Source organism: Astatotilapia calliptera, chromosome 3 (genome assembly GCF_964374335.1).
Source record: "Astatotilapia calliptera chromosome 3, fAstCal68.1, whole genome shotgun sequence".
Lineage (NCBI taxonomy): Eukaryota > Metazoa > Chordata > Actinopteri > Cichliformes > Cichlidae > Astatotilapia > Astatotilapia calliptera.
In genome coordinates this window covers 65,627,163-65,650,825 of record NC_137424.1, presented here as the reverse complement: position 1 = coordinate 65,650,825, position 23,663 = coordinate 65,627,163, and the positions used below count along the sequence as shown (strand labels likewise).

General features: G+C 39.3%; 3 protein-coding genes across 5 annotated transcripts; 2 read left to right on the top strand and 1 right to left on the bottom strand.

Moving 5' to 3' along the window:
- Positions 1-793: 793 nt before the first annotated feature.
- LOC113019502 (uncharacterized) lies at positions 794-12,199 on the bottom strand. 3 transcript variants are annotated; one of them, XM_026163261.2, is made up of 4 exons: positions 11,967-12,199; positions 11,781-11,876; positions 2,591-2,920; positions 794-2,352 (listed from the first exon to the last, which is right to left on the bottom strand). In XM_026163261.2, the coding sequence occupies exons 2-4, from the start codon at positions 11,857-11,859 to the stop codon at positions 2,153-2,155; spliced, it is 609 nt and encodes a 202-aa protein (XP_026019046.2). In that variant the 5' UTR covers positions 11,860-11,876; positions 11,967-12,199; the 3' UTR covers positions 794-2,152. The 3 variants fall into 3 exon arrangements, 2 of the variants coding, with proteins under 2 accessions (XP_026019046.2, XP_026019045.2); XM_026163260.2 differs by having other exon boundaries at positions 11,781-12,177; XR_013906315.1 differs by lacking the exon at positions 11,781-11,876 and having other exon boundaries at positions 794-2,920; positions 11,967-12,177.
- Positions 12,200-12,678: 479 nt separating this feature from the next.
- Positions 12,679-16,363, top strand: LOC113019500 (Fc receptor-like protein 5). The gene is made up of 6 exons (XM_026163257.2): positions 12,679-14,046; positions 14,131-14,166; positions 14,507-14,770; positions 14,850-15,095; positions 15,171-15,347; positions 15,456-16,363. The coding sequence occupies exons 1-6, from the start codon at positions 14,016-14,018 to the stop codon at positions 15,557-15,559; spliced, it is 858 nt and encodes a 285-aa protein (XP_026019042.2). The 5' UTR covers positions 12,679-14,015; the 3' UTR covers positions 15,560-16,363.
- Positions 16,364-17,370: 1,007 nt separating this feature from the next.
- On the top strand, positions 17,371-22,935 carry LOC145425596 (putative high affinity immunoglobulin gamma Fc receptor IB). The gene is made up of 6 exons (XM_080298778.1): positions 17,371-17,453; positions 17,534-17,569; positions 20,516-20,779; positions 21,621-21,866; positions 21,949-22,089; positions 22,173-22,935. The coding sequence occupies exons 1-6, from the start codon at positions 17,423-17,425 to the stop codon at positions 22,274-22,276; spliced, it is 822 nt and encodes a 273-aa protein (XP_080154904.1). The 5' UTR covers positions 17,371-17,422; the 3' UTR covers positions 22,277-22,935.
- The last annotated feature ends 728 nt before the right edge of the window (positions 22,936-23,663 follow it).

The window sequence follows — 23,663 nt, the reverse complement described above, 5'->3', positions numbered from 1 at the left end:
AGTGTTTGGTGAGAGAGCCAGAAGAGGAGCAAGTGTCTTTTCCCTGCCTGGATTTCCCCGGAGCTCTTTCCCTGTCACCGCTTTGTATATAGCACTATCCCCTGCACTGTTTGTATATACACCTTGTGGAACTGTAATAAATACTGACTGTGCCTCTGAGTCCTGCGTGTGAGCCCTCAAGCGAACCGTGACAGTTATGCATAAGACCTCCGTTGTTTACAGCGCTGTCAGCCGCTGTTTTTTCCTTTTTAAATACTTCCGAAAAGAAAACCTAATTTCTGCCGTTCAATAGGCTACTAAAATAATTTAAACTTTTTAACATTATGCAAAATTGCAAAACGCTAAGGTGTGTCTCTAATAAAACCTCTGTAATTTGCTCTGCTTCAATTCAGCAGCATCAGGTAATGTTCATTTGTTGATTAATGGTTCGTTCTTTCGTTTTTTTGATCTACTGCAGAATATTTTTATAAAACCATTTTTCTGTTTTATTTTACTTTGACACAAAGGCATCTGCAGTGATGCTTACACCTTTTATAAAGTCTCGCAAGTGTCAGCTTTCTTTTTATAGATATAAAAATATGAAAATGTACTGATCCATGATCTGAATTATAATATTTCTGACTGTGTGAGGCAAAATTTCCCCGGATCGAATTGAATTGGAATCGAATCGATTCTAGAAATCAGTGACGATACCCAGCCCTGGCAACGGTAACAGTTACACAATCATACCAAAACTGTCCTGATAGTTTCCACTTTCTCTTTTGTATCAGACATACTGAGACAATATTCGGGATAAATAACCATGAAAACAATTTATTTATTCAGTTTACACATAATGTTATTATAATCATTTAGCCTGTTTCACTTGAATCGTCCACTTGATGGCGCAGTAGAGCAAATGACCATCACAATGCTTCGAACCATGAGTCAACCAGTTGGATAGAAAGCTTTAGTTCATCACGAGGCTTCATCTCACCATCACTAATTTTCCATTTAATTTATTAAGACAAATTAACATAACTGTACAAAGACATACTTAAATTTAGAATACTTTCCATATCATTTAGATGAATAAATTACACAGTTTTTACAATGTGCAATGATGAAGCCTTATTTTTTGTCACTTGCAGCTGCCTGCAGCGAAAAATTAGACCTCCAATCATACATATATTACACAAACGTCACATTGGGGAAACCGGTCAGAACAGGTAACGTAGAGAAAAACAATGAAATGTATAGCACAATAGGGGGTGGAGGAGAAAAAAAGAGAACTCTACTCAGACTGAGCTCCTGGTAGGAGATCAGTATGAGAACATGAAACAAAAAAAACTCCTCGCCACAAAAAGCACATGACTTCACACCATAACATGAAATGATAACAGCAACAGGGGTGGGTAAATGGGGTGAGGGTTTAGTGATGTAGACAGCAGCATCCGGTCCTGCAGCATGACTCTGCGCTGGTCCAGTAGACCCATGAGCCCTTCCCTCTATAGCGGCTTGCCTTGTGGGGTTTTGAACAGCTGTAACCGCTTTCTTTAATCTTCGATATGCCAGGGCCAAGCCAGCTCCGATCGGCAAAAACCCTGTTATCATTCTTCCAAATAGGTATAAATCTTCTAGGTCCTCAATAGACAGTCCCTCCAGGCACACGATGCGCCAATGCTGCCACCCAACCATCATGCATCTGAAAGGTAACGTCCCTTGAACATGGTTGAACTCTCCTGAACATGATTTTCTGTGTCCCTGCTCCAAATCAGGGCATCCGATGTAAATGTTGCAGTCAGGAAAACAAATTCAATATTATTACTATTTCTTGAGCTTATCAGAAGTTGAAAGCTGCAGACAAGTCAGCTCTCAGGATCCTTTGCACTCACAAAAGAAGGATTCAAGGAGGGAGCTGAATGATTAGTACAGACATGTGGACCAGACTCTATGAACTCTGAGCAGATTCAACAGTTTTTGACCAGTTTTTTCCTTATGTGATTCATAAAGCTGACTCACACAGACAGACGTCTGTACTGCTGCTGTTGTTTTATAGTGTTCACAGAAGAGGATGCTGCTGCAGGAAACTCTGGTTTGGTTGTTTGAGATTATCTGTTGGTCAGCTGCATCATCAGCATGTGAGTTAAAACGGGAAAAGTTCTGAGGTCTTTCAAACTGGCTGAAGTTCAATTGGAGGCTCGTATGAACCCTGCTTCTGCTGTGCTTTACATTTTCTGTAGATAAGAAAAAAGCCAGCAGCAACCAGCACAGACGGTCCAGCTATTAGTAAATACAATTTTTCCTCCTTCCCTCCTGCCTCCTTCTCTTCAACTTCCTTCCCTCCATCCTTTGTCCCTCCTCCTGTCTGAGCTGCAGGTGAGAAACAGGTGTGAGGTGTCAGCTGTCAGGTAGGTGATGAGTGAAGAACAGAACAGAATCCATTTCCTCTTCAAACTGCTGTCAGACATTATCTACTGCACTCTGATCACATCACTCAGACCAGCTGCTTTCTACAAAGTCTCATCAACAACATCTTTAGAAACAAACATCAACAACCAGGAAGCAGCTTCACCTCTGATCACACACACACTCAACTCTACTCACTCACCTGGAGGATCAACAGTCAGTGTGATGGTGTTGCTGAGCCTCATTTCTTTTCCGACTAACACTCGACACTCGTATGTTCCAGCATCGGCAGTCGTAAAATTCTTTAGAATCAGAGACACGTTTCCATCCTTCATCTGTCTGTCCTGCAGATCCACCCGGTTCTGAAAAGATTGATGCTGGTTTCCTGGAACAAACACATCATCCCGGTACAAAAGGACATATTCTTCCCCCAGGTCAGTTCTGCTCCACTTTACATGGATGGCTTTGTTGTTTGGAGCTCGGCACGGGAAAGTGACGTCCTGTCCAGAATGAGCTGTGATGCTTTTCTGGCCTGAAAGAGGAAATAACACAGAGCAGAGAGGTTAATGTAAAACTACACTAAGGATCAGAAACCAGTTAGCTCTGTTGAGCTGAAAAAGGGAGAGAATATTATATGAGACTCTGTGTGTGCTGTTCAACCAGGACAAAAAGTGGTTCTAAATAAATTATTTAAAAATAAAATTTGTAAATAAATTCAGTTCTATGGTTTCTAACGTGAACCTTTTTCCTACACATTTCAGTGTTTTTGCCAGTACATAAAACCCCAGAGCCCTGCAGGGCCCATGTGTTTCACACGAAAAATATACAGAGGGCAATAAAGAACCAGACAGAAGTCAACCCTTCAAACAATTTGGCATGTTCAGCTGACATCCATCCACTCGGGATGAAGATGAGCTCAGTTATTTATGTGTGGAGGAGGCTAGCTGTGTGAACTTCAAGCTCTGCTGATGGTTTATTAATTTACCAACATTTCCCTGGTAAATGCTGTTTAAATGCTGTTTTCTTATTTAAGAAATAAGAATTTATGGTTTAAGTTTTTAAAGCGCCATCTTGTGTCAATACAGAAAGTTACATCACTGAGTTGGTTGATTGGTTGTGTTCAATAGACTTACATTAGTTCATGTTAGCTAACTAGTAACAGAACCAATAACTCAGAGGAAAATAAGGACACTAAAACAAAAAATCAGTCAACAGGGGGTCACTTTTGTGCTGCTCCTGGCTGTAAGTTTAAGTCTAAGTTAAGAAACCGAGGATATACTTTCTCTCTCTTAACAGTAAGTGGTGCTTTTTAGTTTGACAAGCTGCACTGACACAAGAAAATCCAGCTGTTAGTTGTAATGTTGGGTTTGTAGAGCACTTTATGAATGTGAATTGTGTGGAGGAGAGTCTGATCCGTCGGCAAAAAATGCACTTTCTAGTGTTCATTAATGTTGATTAATGGTTTTCTTTTGTTTTTGATCTACTGCATAACATTTTTTTTTATAAAATCCCAGGCCAGGAAAATCACCTTTATGTTTTTCTGTGTCCTATCCTACTATCCTACAAAGCTGCTGTGATGCTTACACGTTTTATAAAGTCTCGTAAGTGTCAGCTTTCTTTTTAGAGATATAGAAATATGGAAATGTACTGATGCATGATCAAAATTATAATATTTCTGTCTGTCTGAGGCAAAATTTCCCCAATTCAAATTGAGTCAGAATCGAATCGATTCTAGAAATCAGTGACGATACCCAGCCATAATCGGCACTGTTTTATGCAATTAAACAATTTACAACATAACAGCCCACTAACCACTACACACATATCACCCCATCAGCACATCTGTAGGAAAAACAAGTCAAGGTAGATTCCAATTCATTTCCTATGGTGGTCACTTTTGACTGGAAAGACCACAGATGTAACAAAGTTGATTAAAACACACAAAATTCAATGAAAGAGGTGCTCATCACTTTAATATATTCAAGTACATAGTGTGGAGGATGTCATAAGGCCTCGAGGCATTTGGATGTAAAACACAGCTTCACAGACAGGGTTTCATCCATGTATATTACAGGTACTGCGCTGCAGTGGTTTGTATATCTAAGAGAGTCTAATTTGTTCATGTAAATGGAGAGTCCTCTTCACACACTAAAGTTAATTAAGTTTTCATCAGAAGATATAGCATTCATTTTTATGATTTCGTGATTTACTTTCCTGGATGATTGAGAATGCATCAAGAAATTACTTGAAAAGTAACTATTGCGTTACTTAAAAAAAACTGTTTAACCCTCTGGGGTCCAGGGTATAATTGGCCATTTTTCACTACTTTTGATTTTCCCTCCACATTTCACCTTTAAAAATTATTTACTTTGCCTTCTTTGGTATCATCATTTTCAGCACAACCTGACGTGTCTGAATTTACAGTTATGTTTTCATTTTGACATACTGTATTAACACAATTGATCCAAAATCAGACAAAAACCATAAAATCAGAGTAGAAAAAGTTATATTTTTTTACTGTAACAACCACAAACATTTTATTGAATCATATTTCATAACTTTAGATGCAAATATTAATTGTCAATTTCAAAATTTTAAAAAGTTTTGCAAACAACAAAGTTATTTGAATCCATTTACCTTTTACCATTTTTTTAAAATAACCATTTCAAACTATTTACAGAACAATCAGCTGTTCTGCCTTCAATAAGATGCCTCACAAATTATTTGTGCCACTCCAAAAATATAATTTCTGTCCACTATGAAGGAGAACATCACAGCCTGATACCTGCAGGTCTGAGCAGCAGGTGTATCACGCCTGTTTCTACCTGGAGACAGCAGTCGCCTCATTGTTCTGATACACAACACAAAACTATCCACAACACTACACGTGAACTACACAAGACGACACATTAACTACACACTCCAAACACGCTAAACGTCACAAATCTCTCACATCTCAAAACTCACTCTCTCTCTCACTGTCACTCCTAAAACTTCCCCTAGTTTTGTTTGGTTTTTAGCTCATAAGCAGAGAGTGCTTGCTAGCGCTAATGTGGTGAAACTATTGAGGAAAAATATTGTTTATCATGACTCTGGTTTTAATTGGCCTATCAATTTAAAAACTGGTATATCTCACCTTGTTGCTTTGTCTTTAAGTGGTCATGTGACTGACTTACCACGACTACTTTATTCTTCCTCAGTCAAACAGCAGCTCTCATGCGATTGTTTTGCCCATGAGCTCCAGGTGTTGTGCTAGACAGTGATGTGATTACCGTCCGCGGGAGCGCGCAGCTGCTTAAAGCTGTAGCGTCCAGATTACTTACAGCTACTTCCTGCAGCTGATATAAGATGTGGTAAACTGAACACAGCTTCAACCGTCTGTTTGTTGAAAAATAGTAACAGACTGCATTTTCTTGTTAGTAACTATAATGGCGTTGTAACGATAGGAATAGTAATTAGTTAGATTACTCGTTACTGAAAAAAGTAACGCCATTATTCCCATCACTGAACACACCAATTAGTTAAACTGCAGGAATGTCTTAAAGACATAAAGACCTGGATGGCCGCTAACATTCTGCTCCTTAATTCAGATAAAACTGAGGTTATTGTACTCGGCCCTGAAAATCTTAGAAATATGGTATCTAACCAGATTCTTACTCTGGATGGCATTACCTTGGCCTCCAGTAACGCTGTGAGGAACCTTGGAGTCATTTTTGACCAGGACATGTCCTTCAATGCACATATTAAACAAATATGTAAGACTGCGTTCTTCCATTTGCACAACATCTCTAAAATTAGAAATATCCTGTCTCAGAGTGATGCTGAAAAACTAGTTCATGCATTTATTACTTCCAGGCTGGACGACGGTAATTCATTATTATCAGGACTCTCTGAAAAGCCTTCAACTGATCCAAAATGCTGCAGCAAGAGTACTGACAGGGACTAGAAAGAGAGAGCATATTTCTCCTGTTTTGGCTTCCCTTCAAATCCAGAATTGAATTCAAAATCCTGCTCCTCACATATAAAGGTCTTAAATAATCAGGCCCACTTCGCTCTCGCTCTGCAGGCCTACTTGTTGTTCCTAGAGTATTTAAAAGTAGAATGGGAGGGAGAGCCTTCAGTTTTCAGGCCCCTCTTCTGTGGAACCAGCTTCCAGTTTGGATTCGGGAGACAGACACTATCTCTACTTTCAAGATTAGACTTAGAACTTTCCTTTTTTCCAAAGCATAGTGCTTGCTCATTGGCGGTCTTATGATTGTTGGATTTTTCTCTGTATGTATTGGTGTAGGGTCTACCTTACAATATAAAGCACCTTGAGGCAACTACTGTTATGATTTGGTGCTATATAAATAAAACTGAATTTAATCCATGCCAGTTTTTGTGAGCAGGGCTCCATGATGTAAATTAGCTAATTACCTTTATACATGTAGCGTTTTGTGTATTCCAGTCGTGCCTTTGGTTATCAATAAAGTAGCAGGTGTTTTAAATAATGCAGTTAGCATTCAGACCACGGGTATGCAACATTTAATGTCAAGAAATGTTTTGAGCAAGTTTTGGCCAAAATTTATCTTAATGGAGCCATAAAACATTTCAGTCTCACGTTTTCACAGCCTGTTAAGTCTAAATCACTCCTGCATCCCAAAAACAGTAGTATAAGAGTTGCTTTTTTGGAAATTTAGTTTTAAAAAAGAAAGGTAATTAATTACATATTTTCATATTTAGTGAACATTGCAATTTCCCACTTGTGCTTCTGCAGTGCCTACTGATTTCTTTTGTGTGTGTGTGTATTTTTTTTTCCAACATTTTAGTTACACCCTCTACCTGTAAGGAGTCTAACACCTGAATTTTAATTACCTGGTGGTGAATGTCGCTGAACCTCAGTACTTGTGGTTAACATGAATGTAAACACAAATGTCTAGTTTTTCGTGTTTCTATGGAGTCCAGATCCATATAAGAAGAGTGTAACAATATCTATTCAGATTTATTTGCTTTCACCACCAACACTGATTACTGTATGCTTCATCTGCTTCTGCAATTCAGTCAAAATGACTGAATGAATTGGCCCTTTTTTAAGCAAATATGTTTAGACTGCCCACCCATCCATCTTTGGCTACTAATTCTAATTCAGATCACAGCAGCAGTCTAGCCCAGATTAGCCCAGACCTCTCTCTGCAGAGCCACCTCCTCAATCTCTTCAGGGGGGACACTGAGGTATCCCCAAAGCAGCCAAAAGATGCGATCTTCTCCAGTGTATCCTGGGCTGCTGGGGGCCTCAACCCAATGGGACATGTCCAAAACATTGCTTTCGTAGAGTACCTTACATTTGCCTGAGCTCCTCACCACCACCCCTCCCACCCCTTTTTTAATACAATGCAGCTACTTTTGACTCTTTTGCACAAACACAGGTAGTAATCAAAATGGTCTATCAAAGTAAGCTTAAATAAATATCCACAGTAATATTTTTTTCTATTTAATTCAATCACTGTTTTGTTGGCTTCAAAAGAAAATTCTCTAATTTCATAAATGACAAAAAGGAAAAATCACAATAAAAAGGCAAATTTAAAGTATCAACTAATCACAAAAACCTGCTGCAAAGTCACATGATGCGATTATGATTAACCATTTCAGAATATGAACAGGCTCAACAGGCTGTGAAAACTATGTTACAAATATGAGTTATGATCTTAAACAGATTTGGTCAAACACTGCTTAGAAATTACTCTTGATAGCAAATTTGCCAACCCTAGCTCTAGGTCACCCTGGCAGGCAAAACAAGTTCATTTGTTTGGATTTTTTCTCCTCTTTTATATGAACTTGTATGGAGCTAAATGAGGGTTTAAAAGTTTTACGTGATTTGAAACTGAAATTCTTAGTTTTGATATATTTTTAAAAAACTCAAATGAATTATTTTGTTTTGAATACATTTATAAAAAAAATGTTTTTCCATACAAATCTTTCTTGGATTTTTTTTTTTTTTTTTTTACATTTTTTTCCAGCTTTACACCCTTTTTATTTTTAGTATTGCCTTGTGGGCCTGTATCAATGAAGAGCAGTGGGGCTTTGACTAATGACTGAGTACTAAGTTAATCATTAAGCTAATGTTACAAACATTCACCCAGCGATATAGTCCATCAGGACAATCAGAAACAGTGTTTCCTACCTGTTGACTGGTGTCTGCAGTAAACTGTGACGGAGCGGTGGCCACCTTTAACTAAAATGTTTATTTTTAATTTGTAACAAATTGTCAACTGTCAATCATTAGTCCGCACTCTGCCCCACGATTCATTCCTAAAATACAAAATCGGGATCTGAACATCTGATCTGAAGTCTGAAACTCATCAAAATACCTGGATTATTGAGCATGCACGAAGATATCAAAACTTAGAATTTCAGTTTCCTATTAAATTAAGAAAACCTTTAGCTTCAATTTTGCTCCATAGGCTCACTTCTACTGTTGAAGTTGACTTAGATCAGACACCTGTCATGTAGCCATAGTAGGTTTATGGATGGATGAAGTCTTCTTTATGTAAAGTGCAGGGTTACTATAGTGAACTAAAAATAAAATTCAGATATTTAAAAAAAAGACTTCAGGGTAAAAAAGGGTATGAAAATAACAAACAGAAACCACTGTCACTTGAATGTCTGCTCTGTGGGCCCACAAGAAAACCAACTGAATTACTTTATTTAAATCTGTTAAATTTACCTTTTCTATCAGATCACAAATATGAGAAGAAAAGCTCCTACAGCTGGCTAGAAAGTGACGAGTTTGCAGAAAAAGACAGAACATGTCTTTGTGTGCATTAACATCCAGAATGTTAACATTACTTTTGTAAGTTTATTTAGACTGACTAATGCACAGCATGTGGGCAGTTTATCTTTTTCTTGTCCTTTTTAATTAAATATTTAAAAAAAGTAAAGGGGAAAAAATAAATAAAAATCAGGCATACTACAGCTTATTGTGGTGTGAAGTGCCTTTTCTTGCTCCAAGAATTAGCTGCCCAGGTCACTCTGCTTAAGGACATTTATAACCATTTTACACAGAGAAATGTAGAAATTCCCACAGTAGGTCACTGCTGTCAAATTAGTACATGCACAAACAGGTAATGCAACTTAAAAATCAAGGTTAAAAGAGGCACAATTGAAACCGATAAAGAACTTTTGAAAGCTGTCTGAATTTTTTTTAAATATGTTTTTTCTTTAATATCATCTTAGAGCAGGGGTGTCTATCTCCAGTCCTTGAAAGCCAGCATCCTGCTTGTTTTTGAGATATCCCTGCCCTACCTGCCGTTGATTACCTGGATCTGGTGTGCTTTGCCAATAAGAAGCTACAATGGCAGGTTAGTTGGAAAACAAACAGGACAGCGGCCCTTGAGGCCTGGTTCGACACCTGCGATTTAGAGCATAACCATGCAGACCAGTCAAGAGCAGCTGATAGTTCTGAGATAAGGGGGGGGGGGGGGGGGGGGGGGGAAGAAACAATCACATTGACACTTTTCATCATAACACCATCTGACTATCTATTTGCTTTGTTTAAACAAGTATATGCTTTATTCACAGTAAACAACCTGTTGCAAAAGTAACTTTAACAACATTATTTTGGAACTATGTGTTCCCAAATCTTTATGGAAGTATTTGATCAGATGGATGACTAAGGTGCAGTGTGAAACAGATCATTTGCTGCCCTCTGCTGTGAGATTTCCATACATGTAGAACATACAAACTCTTAACAGAGTGGTAGTAAATGTGGCTCACCCCTGACAGCTCTTTTCCATTAGTAGTACCTACTCAGATCAGTGCAACTTGAGTTGTTTTCTATTATATTCAAATACCACCTAATGTGCATGGGATCACTATAGCCATGCGGCTGAAAGTCCCATGACATCATTTGTATGCAACAAGAATGTCACAAGGAGGATGTTGAGGCGATGGTATACCTGCTCCTCTATCAGTAGCTTTTTGTCAGACTCGGGGACCATAGATGTGTTTTTTGTGTAGCCATTTCCCTCACTGCCAGGTTTCAAAAATATGTGCTCTATATGTCCCTCTTCACTATGATGTACTCATTTCTAATCCTGTCCTTTGTGGTCATGGTGAGCTCTGCCTTCCATCTTTCTTTGCTTTTAAAAGTATCCACAAGGGGGGTTAATGAAGACTCTTTGTTAGGAATTTAATGTGAAAAGGCCCACCAGTGAGTGTCCATTTCTTCACAGATGAATGAGTCACCTGTAAACAAGTTACTAACACAAACTTCTTCTACTCACCCCAGGCCATTGGATATGTAGAACACAGCTCATAAACTAATTAATCACCAATCACTACCTACTTGATGAGGAATCAAATGTATTTGACAGTTAGGACAGCTATGCGACCGCTGCCAATAAGTGATGCCTTTCTATTGTAACTGTACCAGTCTGAACTTTAAAATACCCTCCACATCACTGTTTAAAAAAGAAAAAAAAAGAAAAACACTCAATACAAAAAAATAAAGTAGAATGAACAGCTTAAAATTAATTTAAAATGTACTACAAAATACCTACATATCACATCTGTTTTAAACAATATAAATGACCACATGTTGTGCTTTGTGTACTTTACTGTGCAGGTAAATCAGGTTGCTCTGTTTGGGATGGCTGGGGGGGGGGGTGACACGACTTTGTCAGAGGACATTCAGAAGCTTCAAACGATAATCCATCCACATACAAGAATAGTCATTAATTTACTGCTACGTGGGCTGGGCCGTAGATACATGGTAAGGTTTTAAAAACTGAGCTTTACAACGTGGTGCCGATGAAGTGGTAATAAAAACCGAGAGATGTCAACAGTGATCACTCGATCACTAACTTTCTCTTTTAAATAGTAAGTTGTTGAGATTAAACAGAACAAGACACCAGAGCATTAAAACATGTTACAAACACAACAGCCTTAATAAACTCAGAGTATTCCCCAAAGCAGGGTTCACACGTAATCACTTAACCGGAGAATAGAAATTAACTTTAAAAGAAAGGAAAAAGACCTGTTTGCTGAAATGAGCAAAATATATTTTATAAATGGGCTTCAGGCAGAGACCGGTGCAACCATGTTCTGTATCATACACTATCACCACCTGTAACGAGTTTGGGTTATCATTCACCAAGTTAGTACATGAATAAAAATCGTCCTAACCTCATTAACTACCTTTGCCTGTATACAATATGGCGGCCGCAATGACGCATCATTTAATAAATCGCTGCTACCAGAGCGCCGTATTGACGTACCGGCACAAATTTGATTTGTGGGCTACTTTTAACCAACACAAGACACCGATGTTTTCAGAGCAGAAATGGAAAGATTTTTTACGGGATTCATTCATTTCGATTAATGAAGCTTATTTTAACCTCACAGCGAAATCTCACCGGGCACGACAGCCGAGGGAACGACGACGACAACGACAACGAATAGCGAAATCCAGGTAGTCAGCGAGCACGCAGCCATTGTTGTTTAACTGAAAACTGCAGACAGTAGGGGAAAACCGATCGTCAGAATAACATTAATCGAACACAGTCAACTTAAACTTGGAGTAAAAGTTTCCGTTTACTTACTGTTTTTACACCGCGACAGGAACCTGAACCGATACGTCGCAGATCGTAACGTAGATCAATTTTATAATTAGGCGTTTACAACATCCAGCTTATTTAGACGGGAAATCATCCGGTATATAGCGGAGATGAGTTGTCGCTCGATTAAGGACAGTTTAATCGTTTCCGTTACTCACGAGCTGGCGGGCGCCGACGTCCACGGTGTAAACGCTACTCGTAAATGAACACAGTGATCCCGTGACGGGAGCTTACGTAGCTTCCTTACTTTTCCAGAATGTTCTGGAATCTTCCAGGTGAACGGTGAACCAGCGGCTGCAACTAGATAGACTAACTGACTTTTATATTTTATTTAATTATTGTACTATAAACTAAACATGTTTCCACTTGTTAGCAGCCTACAATAACTACTTAACAAAATAAAAATAAATAAAAACATTAAAACATACAGGAAATACCTGTTCAAACAGGAAGTAAACAAGGCTCAAGAATTTTTTTATTCTCTATAAGCTTTATTTAGAACAATGACAATCTCAAACAGACAAGCGACACACACACACACACACACACATATACATATATATATATATATATATATATATATATATATATATATATATATATATATATTTAAAAAATCCCTTCAGGCTCAGGTCCTCTACCACAGGCCTGGGAGCTTGAGGGTCCTGCGCAGTATCTTAGCTGTTCCTAGGACTGCGCTCTTCTGGACAGAGCTCTCCGATGTTGTTCCTGGGATATGCTGAAGCTACTCGCTTAGCTTGGGAGTCACCGCACCTAGTGCTCCAACTACCACTGGGACCACCGTTACCTTCACCCTCCACAACGTCTCGAGCTATATATATATATACGCATTTCCAAACCAATCCACACGTGCAAAGAAAACCATAGATGTCCATTGTCCATAAATGAAGTGTAATAATTAGAAATAACACAGGGAAAACTTTTTGAGCACATGAAGAGAAGCAGGTGGAAAAAGGCGTGGAAAGTTATGACACCAGTTGAAATCTATCAGTAATTAGTAATTTGCCACTTGGTGGAAATTGATATCAGCTGATTCTTTCCCAACTGATCGTCTATAAAAAGGTAACTTTTTAGCAACTTTTCACACAACACACATCTCATGATGATTTTTTCAAAGAAAACAATAAGCAATGCACTCATCCGCCATGGCCCATACGCATGCTCACCATGCAACACTCCATTGCTGAAACAAAAGCCTGTTGAAGCACGTTCCAAGCTCACTGAACAACATTCAGAGAAACCTTTGAAATACTGGAATTACATAGTCTGGCAAGATAAGACCAAAACTGAACTTTTTGGATGCCATAATACACACCATGTTTGGTCAAAAGGCACTGCATATCATCCAGAAAACACCAAATCAGCAGTGAAGTTGGTATAGTGTTGCTACCAGCCTGACGAAGATGAAATGAGGGCCAACATTTAAACAAGACAATGATCCCAAACACACAACCAAGAGAAATGTGAACTGGAACGTGTTCAGCTGGATTTCAGTGAGATAAGAGGTGTAACGACATGTATGGTTAAAGGGTTTACAAAAAGTCTGTTAGCTGATAGAAGTGATCAAACGTCAGCTCACCTCTGCCAAATACCTTTAAAATCTTTAACCACAGCCTGATGCAGTTTGATGTCGTGCATCCACACAGTTTCTGACCACATGTTAGTGGTTGGAACAGAGAGAAGTCAACAGGAACAAAACCACCTCCAGGTCACTTCCTGCTGTCAGCTACAGGAAGACAAAACTTGTTTCTTTCAATCTGTAACAGGATTGATAAAATCAATCCTTTCAGTAACATAGTCAGTAATTTTACTCTGTGTCAGCTAGAGCTATAACACATCCCTGTGGTTTGTTCGGACTGGCAGTGAAGGCATTACACAGGTGCTGATGTTCACTTTAGTGCATTTCTGGAGGAAACCACAACACTGAAAGCCAGTCAACGAGAAAGAGGAGGGTTTTGCTTGAAGTGACTGTGAGCTGATGTCGGTGTTGGTCTGATACCATTGAGCAGCAGGATGGAGGAAACGTCTCTGCTGTGTCTGCTCTGTAAGCTCACTCTGTGTTTTTCATGCCTCTGCTGTCTTGTTGAATGTGAAACTTTGAAATAACCTGAGTTTAATTTCTCTTTAGTTCTGATCTCACTGCTGAGCTGCACCACAAACCAAGGTCAGTAACCTTCTTCTGTCACACTGTAAACCTGACTCACTCTCTTGGGACACATTAATTAAGAACATGGTGCCAAACTTCAGTCAAATCAATGTTATCTTACTCCTGTCAGTCTACATAATTTCATGTTGAATTACAATTAAACAGATGTCTTACACTCTAATACATCTGCACCTTAACAACGACTCTTATGTAAGAAATAATATCTGATTTATTATCATCCAGTAACAATTGATAGTGAATGAAAACAAGGAATATGGGACTAGAAGTTAAGATATGAAATGTAATATGGGCCCTGGTCTATATATCCTCTACTACTATATTACTCTATTACTCACAGCTCGTCTGACTGTGAGTCCCAGCAGCTCTCAGTTCTTTGAAGGAGCCTTTTTGTCTCTGAGCTGTGAGGAGGACGACAGCTCTGCTGGATGGACTCTGAGGAGAAACACAAGCAAACAACAGAGGACTCAGTGTGGGGCTGACTGGGGGAAATCAGCTGGTTCTTTCTGTAACATCAGCTACACGTACAAATGGGAGAGTGGAGTTTACTGGTGTGAGTCTAATCAGAGTACCATCAGTAACATGGTTAACCTGACAGTCACTGGTAAGCTGAGTGTGTGGAGTTAGTGTTGATGAAGCTGTGTGTAAATGGATGAAATGCTGTAGTTTGTCTCTGTGTTGAGGTGGATCAGTGATCCTGCAGAGTCCTGTCCTCCCTGTGATGGAGGGAGATGACGTCACTCTGCTCTGTAAAACAAAGACCACTCCCTCCAACCTCCCAGCTGCTTTCTATAAAGATGGCTCCCTCATCAGGAAGCAGCCTACAGGTCACATGACCATCCAGCATGTTTCCAGGTCTGATGAAGGCCTCTACAAGTGTGACATCAGCGGTCATGGAGAGTCTCCATCCAGCTGGATCACTGTCACAGGTGAGGAGCTTCACTCTTATGTTACCTTTTATTTCATCCATATATTCACCTGAACAGGTGGGATTCTCTCTGCAGAAAAACCTACAGCCACAGTGAAGCCCATCACCTCTGCTCTTCCCTCTTCCACAACACTGGCCTCTCACTCCTCCACCCTCCACCTTGCTATCAGAGTGGTCCTCCACCTGGTGGTGTTCTGTCCATATTTCATTTCCACTCTCTTCATGGTGTCTTTATATCGACACAGAGCTAAAGGTAAAACTGAATCATTTCCTCACTTAGTGTGCTGATGATGAACTCCTTTTGTTCTGAAATCTTCATTGTCTCACATCTGATACTTTTTCATATTTTTTGTTTGTGCAGGGAACAAACTTTCCGTCTCAATCCCTCCCACTCATCCTGAGCAGGGATTAGAGGATAAACATGAGGATGTAATTACTGATGTCACCACAGAGCATCGCTTCTGAAACAAACTTCTGTTGTGTCTCTGTGGTCCTCACTAACTTTGTCCTCTTCACCTCTGACGTCATTGGAGGACTCTGACGTTCATCTCTGGATATTTTCATGCAGATAAACAACAAATATTCATCCTAAGATGAGGATTTCCATGATGTACTGTGTATGTTACTGCAGCTCTGTACCTAAGGTATTTTTCACCAAGTATTCAGGTTATTTCTGAATCAAACCTGCAGATGTTTTTAGATCTGATATTGGAGGAAAACCTAAAAACTGTTACATAGATAATGTTCATGTTTTATGTCCCTGTCCTGCATGATTAAATAGCTGGACTGTTCATGGGCCGGAGTCTTTTCCCCAGCATGTTTTAACTTGAAATTTAATTTATTTATATTATTCTGTCTTGTGCTTGGTATCTTCTTTTTTTAATTCTTCTCATGTTCTGTTTTGTATTCTACCTTAACTCTCCTTTTTTGTTTGTTTACCACTGCAACTCTGTAACTACTCTATTGTAGGAAGCATTCAACTCATTTCTAAATGAAACCTACAACTGTTTTCAGATTAGGTTTTAGAGGAAGATGCTATTCTACATCCTGTTTTATTTTGGTAATTCTTGTTTTCATCTCCTTTCTGATGAGGATATTACACTCCTGATGTGTGACTGGAATTATAACTACCAGGCGGTGACTCCATCTGAACCTTTTCCCCTGAAACTACCTGGACTTTGGTTCCCTGCTTTTTCAAAAATGTAACTTTTGGTGTTAGTTGAATCATTCCAACTTCATCCTCAATAAAGATTAACTTTTGTTAATTTAGTCTGCCTTCGAGTCTGTATCTGATTCTTGATTTACATTGTATGTCAGAGCACTTGCCCAAGAAATGAACCCAGGACTAATGGACTCCTGACTTGGCTAAAGGATTTTGTTGTTGTTACACTTCATGTCCCTTCACCTCCTTTGCTGTGTTTCTTACCAGCTACTTCCTTGTGCTCCCCTCCTCTTTCAAAGAGGAAACTGGACACTGCAGCTCCCTGAACATTCCTCTACCAGGGTAAGGTGATTCCAGACCTAAACGCATCCTCCCTTTGAGGACAATGGTCACTAGACCTCCACAGAGGTCTAACAAACCAGCAGACGACTCCAACAAGGTCATCTGCTGGTCGACCTTCTGAACTGTTTTCACCTTCAGACCATTCCCCTTCTGAACTGCTCCCTACAGCACTTGTCCCACTGACATTTCTACAACTCATTAACAGAGTTAAAGGAGATCAACATCCATGTTTTCTATCAGCTCTGTATGATCCTTAGGCAGGATGTCCTTTATAAGTCTTCAAATCACTGATTTATGCTCATTTGCATTTCATATATAAAGAGACCTACACACTTTTTTCCTCTGAATATCATAAGGAGATGAAGGCCGATTCTGCCTGTGTTTTCACTGCAGTTATATTAACACAGCTCTTTGTGTCTGATGTGCTTTTCAGACGTGTAAAAACATGTAGGATCAAGACTAAAGGAACAAGGATTTTCAAAATGTGAAGGCAGAAAGAAGTAGGCACACAGTTTATTTCCTCTCTTTCTGACCAAAAATCAGTGGTTGACGCAGGGAGACGTTGCCTTGTCCAAACCACATCTATCTCACTTATTGTAGATGAGTGAGATAGATGTGTAGTTATGTTGCCTTCAGTTTCTGCTGTTAGTTTGTTGTCTTTATTTTATGTCCTGGTTTATTTTGGTCAAACAAAGAAACTCCTCTCATGATATACAGTGGGGATGAAGTTACAAAACTGACAGACAAAGAAAGAGGAAGAGGGTTGTAGTTGAAGTGAACTATGAGCTGATGTCAGTGTTGGTCTGATACCATTGAAGAGCAGGATGGAGGAAACGTCTCTGCTGTGTCTGCTCTGTAAGCTCACTCTGTGTTTTTCATGCCTCTGCTGTCTTGTTGAATGTGAAACTCTGAATTAACCTGAGATTTCTCTTTAGCTCTGATCTCACTGCTGAGCTGCACCACAAACCAAGGTCAGTAACCTTCTTCTGTCACACTGTAAACCTGACTCACTCTCTCGGGACACTGTGGGACAGATTAATTAAGAACATGGTGCAGCTAACTGCAGACAGACCTCTTTTTTGTTGAATTTGTTTTTACTAGTTACACACACATGCATTTTTCCTGTTAGTGTGTAAGTTGTTATTTGAGTTCATAGTTGCATTAGTTTTGTTCCTCTTTCAGTTCCTTCCTTTGTCTTGTATGCTTTGATTTACTTCAATTGTTTAGTTGTCTCATTCTCTCAAGTTTCCTTTTCTTTACGTATACTCTTTGTCAAAGTGTCTGTTCTCCCAGTTATAATATGTCCAGCCTTAGCACAGGTTCCAGTTTTTAATTGTAATGCTTTCGGTTTCAATAAGTTAATATTTTTTGCTTCACAAGTTTGAACTTTATATTTTACCTTTTGCACTTCCTACCATCAGCCGAAATAAACGGCTTGCTTTCAGTTAAACTTAGCCTGCCTCTAGGCCTCTGCATTTGGGTCCTCACTCCTCACACTCAACTCCATGACAGTAACTGACCACTTTGGACCCAGCAGATGCAGATGTCGTTTTTATGGAGGAGAACAATGTGGAGTGTCACGGTTCAATTCTATTCTATTTATATAGCGCCAAATCACAACAACAGTCGCCTCAAGGCGCTTTATATTGTACAGTAGAGCGTACAGATCTGCTGTACTATAAGTATGTACAGGCTGTAGTGAGTGTACAAGCTATGTACAGGTATAAACAGGATATAAATATGAAAACTATACAGAAATATGAAATATGAGCTATGCAAGTTATAAACAGTTGTAAACAGTTGTAGAATTATAATTATCCTATTGTACAGAATGATTGTGTCTACAGCATTTACAGTAGTGCAGTTTAGAGCAGTGAAATATGTAGATAATTCCTACAGAGGCTATATAAAGTGCTAGTGGTTTTGAGTGGTGGTTTAGTCCATGTTATTATTGTGTGTATGAGGGTACAGTTGTCCATTTGTTAGTTTTTTTCCTAAGGTCTTGTTTAGACTCCTGTGGGAAATCTGTGTTGCAACCTATGAAGTAACCGGAAAGTCTATTTTAACCTCAATGTCCTAACTTTCCAACTAGCCCGATGGACACCTCCAGAGAACTGTGACTTCAAGTCGGGTCAATGCAGCTCACGACTATTGTAATTGGCCAGTTTAGCACAGTCGATTTGTCCTGTGCTTTTCTGGCTACTTTTTTTCCTACAATTTTTGAATTTATCAAAATTATCAGAATTAGACTAGGAATGCTAAAAATGTTGCAGATGAAACAAACCAAAGGTCAGCAGAAATTATCTTCCATTTGTACGAGGTTAAGGGTTGTAAAAGATAGCGAGGCTTTGAGAAATACTGAAACCAACTAGCTAAAATTATACTGATCTTTCGAAACAACCTGAAACCCATGTCTGTACAAACGGAGAAATCCCTGTACAACAAGGAAAGAAACATTGAGACTGTTAAAGTAAACAAGCTGACAAAAACAGTGTACTTCAGCAAATACTATTTTCCCCTGTGTTAACATATGTGAGGCTGTTTCAGTTGCTTAGTAATCCAGTACAATGCACAATAAACAAATGTATGAATATAGTGAGAAAAGATGGGCATGTCTGGATGACTGGTTCTCAGTCATCCAGGTCATCGTAGTCTGAGGAGCTTGGAAAGAAAAGCGTCTGTATGTTTCACCTCTCATCCAAGAAGCTTTTTTAGATCATGACAGATTCAGATTGTGGCCTACAACTGTTTTCACACCTTGGCTCGTGTGAATAGGTAGAGGATGATGAGGGGTCCATGACCCTCTTGTGGGACACACCCACAGAGCTTAAATCTGGGACTGTCCACCCTTTGACCTTAGAACTGAAGAAGCTTCTCAGATAAGAGGTGAAGTGTCTTCAAGCAACTTAAAGAAGTCCAGATGCTTTTCTTTGCAAGGTCCTTAGAAAAGATGAGCATTTTTATTTTAATAACCACAAACGTTTTTAGCTGTTTTGGTGCTGAATCATTTGCCTGCCCAGTCTTTGGTGTCAAAGTGTGTTTTTGTTTGGCCTTTCAACTTTCTGGTAGTTAATGTCATCGGGTTTGTTGTACACACAGTCAAACAAAGCTAGAAGCTCCTGTGGCTTTGTGCATGGACCTAGGCGCCAGAATCCAAACACTTAAGCAATGGGCCGATCAACTTTCTCAAGTTTAATTTTGAAAATAATATTTTTTTAAAAATAAAAATAGTTTTCCTTCGACAAGAAAGGACATATTTTACAAAAGCTATCACTGGCTAATTCTGGGAAACTGTAATAACTGTAAGTCCATTTCAAACTGATAAATACCTATTTTCTTTAAATCGGAAGAAACAGAACTTTTTCAGCAAAGAATGAAGAAACTTTCCTAAAACTTTATTTGATATGCATGCTGCTATGGATAGATGACATATGCATTATTTTTCATTTAGTCTGAGTTTGACGTTTTGGTTAAATAAATCTGCATGACTTTCTCGGTTTTTGAGATATTTTCTGTCAGTAAGAAAAGGAAAAACGAAAACAGATGAAAGTTAGAGCTGGAAATTGTTCTGTCTGATTTTCTGATATAATTTAATACAATCACAGCACAGAGCCGATCTCTCTCTCCTGTAACTCTTTGGAGCTCATCCAAGAGTCTCTTTCTTTCCCTCTATATGTCAGTAAATGTTTGATTAAAGCAACTTTTATGAACACTTTTGATCTCAGTGTTTAAGTAAATGACAAGCGTATATTGCTCTTCACAGCAAAAATAACAATGAATCAGATATTATCCTCTTTATTTGTCCAAGTGTATATGCTTCCACAGAAACCATTGATTCGAAGGAGCTGTTCACCATAGTGTCAGAATTATTGAAAAATGGCTATAATATATTATATATCATCTCCTGTTCCTCACAGCTCGTCTGACTGTGAGTCCCAGCAGCTCTCAGTTCTTTGAAACAGACTTTGTGTCTCTGAGCTGTGAGGAGGACGACAGCTCTGCTGGATGGACTCTGAGGAGAAACACAAGCACAGAAACCAGGACTCAGTGTGGAGATGTGTGGGGAGAAGGACCAGGATATTTCTGTAGCATGAAAGTTATTCCTGAATGGGACACTGGAGTTTACTGGTGTGAGTCCAGAGAGGGTGCCGTCAGCAACATGATTAACCTCACAGTCACTGGTAAGCCGAGTGTGTGGAGTTTGTGTTGATGATGATTATGATGATGACAAAGCTTTTATTTGTCACTTGCAGTTGCCTGTAGCAAGATTGGACCTCTTCCAACCATACATATATTACACAAAAATCACATTGGCGAGACAGGTCAGAACAGGTAGTGGAAAGAAAACAAATGAAATGTAGGACACAAGAGGGCAGTGGAGGAGAGAAAAGAGAACTCTACTCAGACTGAGCTCCTGGTAGAAGATCAGTATGAGAACAGAAAACAAAAACCCCTCAGCACAAAAAGCACATGAATCTTCACAACATGACACGAAAACACATCACATCATCAGGAAGCTAAAGGGGTGGGTAAATGGGGTGAGAGTTCGCCGGTGTAGACAGCAGCATACGGTCCTGCGGCATGATGCTGCACCCTTCCCATCGCTCAATGAAGTATACATTATTATTATTATTCCAACCATAAACTTATCCCTAACTTTAACAACAACCTTAATCGTGTTTGATAGAGTTTTCCAAAACTATTCATGAAGAGAAAGTAAAATAAATATACATGTGTTGATTCAGTCCAAACAGTTCTCATGTTTCCTCCTGTTTCTGAACGTGTAGCATAGAGATGTGTTGTCACATAGCGTAATATGTTACGTTTTGGGATCGGGCACTAATGAACCCAGTTACCAGATGATCAAATCCATCTTCTTTAGGTTTTAGAGAACAAGACTGAAAGACTCTCTGAGGGTTAAAGTTACACGAGACGAGACAAGGCCATCAGAAGCCAGGCATTAAAGTGTTGATGAAGCTGTGTGTAAATGGATGAAATGCTGTAGTTTGTCTCTGTGTTGAGGTGGATCAGTGATCCTGCAGAGTCCTGTCCTCCCTGTGATGGAGGGAGATGACGTCACTCTGCTCTGTAAAACAGAGACCACTCCCTCCAACCTCCCAGCTGCTTTCTATAAAGATGGCTCCCTCATCAGGAAGCAGCCTACAGGTCACATGACCATCCAGCATGTTTCCAGGTCTGATGAAGGCCTCTACAAGTGTGACATCAGCAGTCATGGAGAGTCTCCATCCAGCTGGATCACTGTCACAGGTGAGGAGCTTCACTTTTATGTTACCTCTTTTTTCATTATATATTCACATGTGGTTGAAATAACCATATATTCTCTCTGCAGAAAAACATATAACCACACCTCTGCCCCTTGACTCGTCCTTACTCCACTTTGTGATTAGACTGCTCTTCCACCTGGTGGTGTTCTGTCCATACGTCATCTCCACTGTCCTCATGGTGTCTTTGTATCGAAAGAGAGCTAAAGGTAACACTGAATCATTCATTAATTAATCAATATGCTGAAATCTCTATAAATTAATGGCTGAAACACTTCATACATTTTTACAGGAAAAATCCTCCGTGTCCCGATCCTGCCCACTCAGCCTGAGCAGCGACTGGACGATGAGCATTATGATGTCATCTCTGATGTCACCACAGAGTATCACTTCTGAATCAGAGCTTTGGTGCTTCTCTTTAGGTCTCACTAATGTTGTCCTCTCCACCTCTGTTGTGAATCTTATATGAATAAAAGGACTCTGATGTTCATCTCTGGATATTTTTATGTAGATAAGCAGCAAATGTTCCCAAGAAAATCTACTGGAGCTCTCAATAGAAATTATGATTTTATGCCCTACACTCAGTCACTACAATCAATTTTAGAGTTTCTCCACCTACTGAACCCACTTTAACCTCTGACTGTGCACATTTTACTGTTTACAGGCAAAGTCACCCTCTACAATGTAGGTGACTGAAAATAGAGCTAATTTCTACTTTCTTACTTTGAGTACATTTCAGAGCCTGCACTTTTCTACTTATACTTGAGTAAGGAACTTGAATCATTACTTCAACTTTTACTGGAGTATTTTTTTACAGTAGTGTTTGTATTTGTACTTAATGTCTGAACTTTTGCCAACTCTGCTTGCTCTGCCTCCTTCGCGATCATCAGTTTGAACTACCTGGCGTCCTATTGTTGACGTTTCTGACTGAATTCCAACGGCAGGTTGTTGCTGCTGCTCACTCACAGATACTGACAGAGTGTAAAAGTGTTGAAATTGACTCTTTCTTATTGGTGCTTTTGCTATTAAAATGATATCTTGTGAAACTCTTTAAACTGTTCCTCTCGTTCGTGTACCTACAGCTCATTTGGTTTTAGCTGTGATACCCCCTGCACTTTTTCTCCATCTGTTTTTGTCATAGCCTCGTATGACAGGTTGTGAGAGGTCCCAGGTCTGAATCCCACACAAGCCTTACATTGTCACAGCCTGGCTCATAAGACCCACAGTCAGTATGAAAGATTAGTTGGTGTTGGATCATGCAATTTGTCGCTAGATACAGATAGAGATACCTGCAAAATAGTGAAAAGTATTATACTAGCTTCTTCATCTACAGAGGATGCTACTTGGGCATTATATGGTCATGATAATAACAAAAATGAGAAATTAATCAAACTGAAATACATTCAATAAAAAATTTATTGGAGTCTAGAAAACAGCAGAATTGAAATCATATTTATCATTCATGACTGTCAGACATTTCTAAGACTCAGTAACAGAGTTAAAGTAGGTCCATGTTTTCTATCAGCACTGTGCTTTAGTGCTGATAGGTAGGATGTTCTTTAAAAGCCATCAGTTTGTGACGTGCAGTCTGATGTTGAGCAGCCAAACAGTGAACTCACTGCCTTTCTGACCACAAGTCAGAGGTTGAAACAGAGAGAAGCTAAAGCTCACCTCCAACTCAAAAACCTTGCAGCTAAACTACAGTCAGCCACAGGAAGACACAGCAGGTTTGTAACAATCTGCAACATGACTGATAAAATCATTATTGTCAATAAAACACTTA

Coding starts and splice junctions, on each gene's coding strand:
- LOC113019502 (XM_026163261.2), bottom strand. CDS start 11,859: ATGGCTGCGTGCTCGCTGACTACCTGGATTTCGCTATTCGTTGTCGTT. Junction 2,921..11,780: donor TCCCTCGGCTGTCGTGCCCG/GTGAGATTTCGC, acceptor TTCCTCTTTCAG/GCCAGAAAAGCATCACAGCT. Junction 2,353..2,590: donor ACTGACTGTTGATCCTCCAG/GTGAGTGAGTAG, acceptor TCTCACCTGCAG/CTCAGACAGGAGGAGGGACA.
- LOC113019500 (XM_026163257.2), top strand. CDS start 14,016: ATGGAGGAAACGTCTCTGCTGTGTCTGCTCT. Junction 14,047..14,130: donor GTCTCTGCTGTGTCTGCTCT/GTAAGCTCACTC, acceptor ATTTCTCTTTAG/TTCTGATCTCACTGCTGAGC. Junction 15,096..15,170: donor CAGCTGGATCACTGTCACAG/GTGAGGAGCTTC, acceptor TTCTCTCTGCAG/AAAAACCTACAGCCACAGTG.
- LOC145425596 (XM_080298778.1), top strand. CDS start 17,423: ATGGAGGAAACGTCTCTGCTGTGTCTGCTCT. Junction 17,570..20,515: donor GAGCTGCACCACAAACCAAG/GTCAGTAACCTT, acceptor TGTTCCTCACAG/CTCGTCTGACTGTGAGTCCC. Junction 22,090..22,172: donor GTATCGAAAGAGAGCTAAAG/GTAACACTGAAT, acceptor ACATTTTTACAG/GAAAAATCCTCCGTGTCCCG.